Source organism: Mastomys coucha, unplaced genomic scaffold (genome assembly GCF_008632895.1).
Source record: "Mastomys coucha isolate ucsf_1 unplaced genomic scaffold, UCSF_Mcou_1 pScaffold9, whole genome shotgun sequence".
NCBI lineage: Eukaryota > Metazoa > Chordata > Mammalia > Rodentia > Muridae > Mastomys > Mastomys coucha.
The window spans coordinates 41,475,301-41,483,187 of record NW_022196915.1 but is presented as its reverse complement, the minus strand read 5'-3'; the positions used below and the strand labels follow the sequence as shown (position 1 = coordinate 41,483,187).

General features: G+C 48.4%; 1 protein-coding gene across 1 annotated transcript in view; it reads left to right on the top strand.

The window, feature by feature from the left end:
* LOC116084148 (myosin-6-like) overlaps positions 1–7,887 on the top strand; it is a 24,577-nt gene that overhangs the window by 9,559 nt on the left and 7,131 nt on the right. The window contains 11 exon segments of the mRNA XM_031361003.1: positions 4–87; positions 2,424–2,679; positions 2,850–3,092; positions 3,264–3,440; positions 3,674–3,819; positions 4,058–4,148; positions 5,728–6,117; positions 6,440–6,566; positions 6,654–6,772; positions 7,079–7,275; positions 7,823–7,882. Of these exon segments, the coding sequence (XP_031216863.1) occupies positions 4–87; positions 2,424–2,679; positions 2,850–3,092; positions 3,264–3,440; positions 3,674–3,819; positions 4,058–4,148; positions 5,728–6,117; positions 6,440–6,566; positions 6,654–6,772; positions 7,079–7,275; positions 7,823–7,882 (1,890 nt within the window).

Here is a 7,887-nt window from a genome sequence, read left to right as displayed (position 1 = left end):
GAGGCTGAGCCGCATCATCACCAGAATCCAGGCTCAGGCCCGAGGCCAGCTCATGCGCATTGAGTTCAAGAAGATAGTGGAACGCAGGTGAGGCAGGTGTGGACCGAGAGTGTCAGATGAGAGGAGGGCCAGCAAGTGGGGAATAGTTACAAAGAGCTGCATTAGATTCCGGCTCCACTGCTTGCTGTGATGTGGACAAGTGAGTCTACTGCAGTAGATTTCATTTTGAACTATTTTGTAAAGACTCCATGACACTTTAAAACACCAGATGAATTAAGAAGGCTGGCCTGTTGTTTATAGATGTGTAAATTAGTATAGGATTTTTTGAAAAGCATTTTACTCTCTTGTTTAATGTACTTAGGTTTTTTTTTTTTTTAATTAGGCTCATTTATATATTGGACTAATGCTATGTTACATATATGAAGGTTAGAGGACAACCACAGAGTTGGTTCTATTTATTTATTTATTCATTCATTTATTTATTGAGACAAGGTTTCTCTGCATAGCCCTGGTTGTCCTTGAACTTTCTCTGTAGACCAGAGGAGACTCAGAGATCTGCCTGCCTTTGTCTCCAGAATGCTGAGCTTAAAGGCATATGCTGCCACATCTGACTCTTCTTTTTTTTTTTTCCTGTTGTTCTACTATGTGGGTCAAGGGATAAACTGAGGTCATTAGACGGCTTCTTATTCTTTCTCTTTTTAAAAATACCTCACATTTGTTTGTTTCTTTTGTGTGTGCATGTGTACATGACATGTGTGTACATGTGTCTGTGCATAAAGCATAGTGCATGTGGAGGTCAGAGAACAACATGCGGGACCAGATCTCTTCTCCTATCATGTTCAATCACAGGGACTAGACTCCAGCTGTGATGTTTGACAGCAAGTGCCTTCGCAGGCTAAGCCACCTTAGCCTGTTCTCTTCCTTAAAGTTGAACTATCACATACTTTTAATTTTTTTTAACAAATTCATACGTGTATACAATACTCAGTGATCATGTTGACCGTATTGCCCCCGACTCCTTTGGGCCCCTTCTCATTCCTAACCAATCCCCTCTGCTTCTGTGTCTTTATTTTTAATCATCACATACTTCCCATTCCGTTTCTGAATACAGTCTCACAGAGAAACCCTTCACATGTACACCAGGAGATAAAAGAAGAGAAAAAAAAGTCCATCTTCATGACAGTCTTAATCTTAAGAGCAGAGACCTAGAAACAACCTCAATTTCCATCTAAAAGAGGGTGGCTAGATAGTATTCCAGCCATTTGGTGAAACACTATACAATGGTGAAAATGGCTAAACTTCAGTGACATGGTGTGATACACGTGAGCTTTAAAAGCGTACGTCACTAAGGGAATAAAAGCAATTCATACAAGCAGACATACAGTATGACACGGTATTTATTTATGAAGCTCAGAAATCATGAAGACAGAAGTGCATTGTTTAAAGTGACCTTTGTACATTGTTTAAAACACTCTTTTTTGAAGAAGTAAGAAAATGAGGAACGAAGGAAATGGCTGAGGTAGGGTTTGCTGTGCAAACATGAGTGCTCATGCTCCTTCTCCAGCGGCCACATGAACAGCCAGGCATGGCTGCCTAACCCATAACTCCAGCACTGCGGGGCAGAGAGACAGTAGGATCAGTAGATACCAGCCTAACAGAAACGACAAGCCCCAGGTTCAGTGCCCTAAGGCAGAAAATGACAGGAGAGACCTAATGTTCTCCTCTGGTCTCTAGGCACACATGTACCCATGTATACTCATATGTTTGTAACTATACACAACACACGCACAAGTACAAATTAAAAAACGAAAACCCGAGATGGGTGTCTCATTATATATCTAGGCAGGGCTGGCTTGGAGCCTACTATGTAGACCAGGCTAACCTTGAACCACAGAAATCCACCTGTTTTTGCCTCCTGAGTGCTGGGATAAAAAAATGTACACTGCCACACCAGGCCGAAAAATAATAATTTTTTAAAGTAAGAAAATGAAAACCAATAGCAGTGGCTGCTTCTAGTAGAGGCCCAGAGAAGGTGGAGAGGGGAGTCCACTTCCAGCTCAGTGGTGAAATGCTCTGTCTCCTGCTTGGCTGATGGGCTCCCAGGCAATTATTTTGTTTTTAAATTTCATGATATATTTATCACAGGCATTCTGAGATATAAAATGCTACATAGTCTGTATTTGAAGGTGTCCTGAAAATGAACATTGAACATGGTAGACCTCTCGGTTGGCTTCGGTTACTATTGCTGCCCCAGGAGAAGAATGCATACCACACTTTTGTTGAAATCATGGGGAGTGAGGCTACAATGCCCTTTGTCTTTTGTGCCTACAAACTTGCTTAGAAGGAGGAGGTCAGGGCAACTGGTCCCATGACTGAGGAGACTTTTTTCTAGAGTTCTTCCTGATTCCACTCTTTCTTGTCAGGGATGCCCTGCTAGTTATCCAGTGGAACATTCGAGCCTTCATGGGGGTCAAGAATTGGCCATGGATGAAGCTCTACTTCAAGATCAAGCCGCTGCTGAAGAGTGCAGAGACAGAGAAGGAGATGGCCAACATGAAGGAGGAGTTTGGGCGGGTCAAAGAAACACTAGAGAAGTCTGAGGCTCGCCGCAAGGAGCTGGAGGAGAAGATGGTGTCCCTTCTGCAGGAGAAGAATGACCTGCAGCTCCAAGTGCAGGCGGTGAGGCCACAAGACTTTCTATCTCCCTTTCTCTCTCCCTTTCTGTCTCCTGGATTATTGCCCATCTCATCTCCAGAGTCTGGGAATGCAGAAGCTCCAGCCCTCTACAAGACCCTGCGTCTTCTCTGTAATCTCTTTAATCGTTGACTTCTTCTGTTCCTTGCCCCCAGGAACAAGACAACCTCAATGATGCAGAGGAGCGCTGTGACCAGCTGATCAAGAACAAGATCCAGCTGGAGGCCAAGGTAAAGGAGATGACGGAGAGGCTGGAGGACGAGGAGGAGATGAACGCTGAGCTCACTGCCAAGAAGCGCAAGCTGGAAGATGAGTGCTCAGAGCTAAAGAAGGATATTGATGACCTGGAGCTGACCCTGGCCAAGGTGGAGAAGGAAAAGCATGCAACAGAGAACAAGGTGAGGCCGGCTCCCTCGAGTTCAGCCTGGGTCTCCATAAGATTTCCAGACCAGAGTAGGGGCCTAATTGGTAGCACCTATAGATGTCTCCACAATGACATCCTTTGATCCTAAAGGCAATGTGAATTTATTTATTTACTTATTTATTTCTATTCTTTTTTTTTTTTTCAGGTTAAAAACCTAACAGAGGAGATGGCTGGGCTGGACGAGATCATTGCCAAACTGACCAAAGAGAAGAAAGCTCTGCAAGAGGCCCACCAGCAAGCTCTGGATGACCTGCAGGCTGAAGAAGACAAAGTCAACACACTGACCAAGTCTAAAGTCAAGCTGGAGCAGCAGGTGGACGATGTAAGTGAAGAGAGCCATGCTCCACCTCTCTCAGATCAAGACTATGTAGCCAATGCTTATCGGTGAGGACTTTCCCTTTCATCTAACTCCTATGACCCCAGGAGCTTCTCCGTTTCCTGTGATTTCTCATCTGGCAAATCTCTGAGTACCGATCCCAAGTGGACTTCAAGTTTAAGGCACACACTGTGAATTCCAGTCTTTCCAGCATTTACTCATTCAGTTCTCTCTGCCAGCTGGAGGGATCCCTGGAGCAGGAGAAAAAGGTGCGCATGGACCTGGAGCGAGCAAAGCGGAAGCTGGAGGGTGACCTGAAGCTGACACAGGAGAGCATCATGGATCTGGAGAACGACAAGCTTCAGCTGGAAGAGAAGCTCAAGAAGTATGGGCCATGGTGGGCAGGAGGGGCTAACAAAGGATGTGTTTCTGGCCTGGTAGCCATGGTGCAGAGCACTGTATTTCTACTGGCTTGGCTTTCCTGGGCACACCAAAAGTGAGGGCAGTCAAAGCTCTACCCCTTTGCTGTCTGGGCCAGGGTTTGGGGGGCTGGTTCTGGCATAGAGCAGTAAGACAGGCCCAGAGGAAGGACGACCGTCAGCTACACATCTCTTCTACTCCAGGAAAGAGTTCGACATCAGTCAGCAGAACAGTAAAATCGAAGATGAGCAGGCACTGGCTCTTCAGCTGCAGAAGAAACTGAAGGAAAACCAGGTGACCTACTTCCCAGGGTGGCTGAAGGGAACTGGGAACCCGAGACTGTCGGGGTGTTTAAGGTTCTTGACTTTGACTATGTCTGGAACTCCAGGCAGCCTAGGACCCAAGCGCTCCTAAATACAGGAACACTAGCTTTCCAGTCATTGAGCAAGAATATGCCAACTTCTTAGCAAAGCTGTTTTGGGGGAGAATCATACCTACTAACAGGGCATCTTTTCCCCAAGATGCTCTCTGCCTGTTGGGCTTTCTGTTCTGGAACAACCTAGAGGACTCAGTTCTCCTCCAATCCTCTCTTTTCTCTCTCTGCACAGGGATGAGGCAAACCCTCACACATCTCCTTCCCAAGGAGTGCCCTGTTCACAATCCTTGGGTACTAGCCTCAGCCTCTAACACAGGCTGAGAAGAACCACAGGCATTCCTGAATACAGTTAACTCCTCCTTCCTGGAGCAAAGTTCCCTAGCTTCCTTGGCACCAACTATTCTCACCTACACGATGGCAGTAGGCTGTAAACTGAGGCTTACCTGTACTCACATGTGTGGTTTTTTTTCCCCATCTTCTTGGGTACATCTTTTTATTTCACCCAGAAGATCCCCTGGGTCTTCTGCCACAAGTCTGGGCTAGTTCTTTGGCCTCTAGGAGATAATAATGTTATTCACACTGGGTCTTGGCTCTAGGCTACAGCACCTCCTTCTTCAGTGTAGGGTCTGTGCTTCAAGTCCTCCCTTCTCCACCTTGAGAGTAGGGGTGTAAGTCACCTCTCTCCTACCCCAGGATTTACACTGTAGTTCATTACAGTTGTTCATTGAGCCAAAAAATAGAATCCCACAAATCTTCCCTATAGAGACAAAAGACTAAAATGGCCGATGAGCATGCTCCAGATTTAGATAGGACCGAAACTAAGACCACAGCAATGAGGTAGGGGTATGAAGAAGAGGGCATCTTGTTGGTACATAGCCTGGCTTGGAAAGAAGCAATCAAGCTACAGTCCAGGCCTGAGCATAACTAAGGGATCCATGGGATCCATGAAGTGTGGGGACTACAGATGATCAGACCTCATGGTTAGCTCAGATAATTACAATAGTATTTGATTGTTCTAGAGGCGGCTTTGCTACAAATGTTAGTAAAACAAAACAACAACAACAACAACAAAGAGTGCTTATTTCCATGCCTTATAGTCAGTAGATCAGAGTCAGGTGAAACTGTGAGCTCTTTGAGGTTCATAATCTCAGGAGGTCTCAGGATCCCGCCCCAAACACAGATCCTCACCACCGAGGCTGCAGATGCTCAAACCGAGTCTCGGGTGCTTTAGGGAAATCCTCCAAACTTTGGCATCGGCCAATTTCCTAATGATGGCTGGTCTACTGTAGGTTGTTTAACAATACCCCTTGCTTCTACCTACCACCTCTGTAGCATCCTCCACACAATTTAAAACGTCTCCAGGCATTGCCAGCTATACCTAGTAGCTGAAAACCAGTGCTAGAGATCTAGTACCTGGGAGCTTTTTAGAGCCCCGGAACAGGGACTTCAATGGAAGGGTCCAGGAAGCAGGTCTGACCCTTCTGTGTCCCTGGCTAGGCACGCATCGAGGAACTAGAGGAGGAGCTGGAGGCCGAGCGCACAGCCAGAGCCAAGGTGGAGAAGCTGCGCTCTGACCTGTCCCGGGAGCTGGAGGAGATTAGTGAGAGGCTGGAGGAGGCCGGTGGGGCCACATCCGTGCAGATAGAGATGAACAAGAAGCGCGAGGCCGAGTTCCAGAAGATGCGACGGGACCTGGAGGAGGCCACGCTGCAGCACGAGGCCACGGCCGCTGCCCTTCGCAAGAAGCATGCGGACAGTGTGGCCGAGCTGGGCGAGCAGATAGACAACCTACAGCGGGTGAAGCAGAAGCTGGAGAAAGAGAAGAGTGAGTTCAAGCTGGAGCTGGATGATGTCACCTCCAACATGGAGCAGATCATCAAGGCCAAGGTGGGCCCTCCCAGCAGCCTCTCCCCCTCACAGCTGTGTTGTCTCTTGTCATTCTCATTCCCTTTAGTGCCCTTGGCCCTTCACCCCCTATGTACTCTGCCTCTCCATAGCCATTACCCACATTTATCTACTAATCTTTTTTCAATGAATTTCCTTCTTCAGACTGAGTCCCTTCTACTCTGTCACCCTCTTGACTGTCCTCTGAGCTCTCCCCACCCTTGCCTTCCTTTCCTTCTTCTGCTCTGGGTCCACACAACCCCTCCTCCCTGCCAGTCCTGGCTCTTCCCACATTCACCTTTCATCTGCTCCTTAATGCCCGAAGGCCAACCTGGAGAAAGTGTCCCGGACACTGGAGGACCAGGCCAATGAATACCGAGTGAAGCTGGAAGAAGCCCAGCGCTCCCTCAACGACTTCACCACACAGCGAGCCAAGCTGCAGACAGAGAACGGTGGGTGCCCCTGACCATCCCTTAGCCTACCCCTGGTAGCTTTGGTTTCCCCCTTGCATGGCCCAAGAACCCTCATTCCACCTCCAGGCGAGTTGGCCAGGCAACTGGAAGAAAAGGAGGCATTGATATCCCAGCTGACCCGAGGCAAGCTCTCCTACACCCAGCAGATGGAGGACCTTAAGAGGCAGCTGGAGGAGGAAGGCAAGGTGAGGCCCAGATAATGGCAGTGGTTCAGGCTCAGTGGCATCCCTGGACACACCGTTACCTCCAGGAACACACCTGGATGCCAGAGTAAACCTATTAACCTATCTCCCTACTAAATGGTCCTCCTGGTCATTTAATGACTCCTTATTTGTAAGGGAGAGAGGTAAGCAAATGGAAATTACTGGAAGCCATTGAGAATCCACCTCACGTGGGTGAGTCTGGGTCTTGGCTGAAGTAAACCGACATAAGAATCTAGAGACTGAAGGGCTGGGTTTGTTCCAATCTCCTTAATGCCCATCTCTTCCCAGGCCAAGAACGCCCTGGCCCATGCACTGCAGTCAGCCCGGCATGATTGTGACTTGCTGCGGGAACAGTATGAAGAAGAAATGGAGGCCAAGGCCGAGCTACAGCGAGTCCTGTCCAAGGCCAACTCAGAGGTGGCCCAGTGGAGGACCAAGTATGAGACGGACGCTATACAGAGGACGGAGGAGCTGGAAGAAGCCAAGTGAGTCCACTGCTGACTGCTCCTGGATTTGACAAGAGAATGGAGCAGAGCATCTGCTGTGGAGATAGGCAGAGGAGATAGAGGAAAGAGCTTTGGGGTGGGAGAACAGAGGATAGAGACACCTGGTGAGCCATGGAGGGGTTTGATAGAAAACCTGAGTCCTGCAACCTGTAATGCCTGGCTGGCCCTTGCTTACTTCCTTTGACGGGTGAGCTTTTGGCCCGGGTTATACCTGACACTCACGTATAAGACGAGCAAAAAGCTTGTTGGTCAGAGGAGCTATCATCATTCAGCCTGGGCATGGGAGAAGGGGGTGGGGATGTGCAGCCACACAGATGTGCTGTTTGAGGTGCTGGGGGAGTCTGAACATCTGTGGTGGAAGACTCTGTTCTAGGCTCCAGTAGCCCTCACCTCCTCTAGGCTGGAAGTTCCAACATCTTAGGGAACTGTGGGGGGAAGCTGGGTCTTTCTCATCAATACTAGGAAGGAGGGGATCATCTCACAGCCTCGTGGCTCCAAGTACAGTCACATACATTCCCCTGGACAGGAAGAAGCTGGCTCAGAGGCTGCAGGATGCAGAGGAGGCAGTGGAGGCTGTCAACGCCAAGTGCT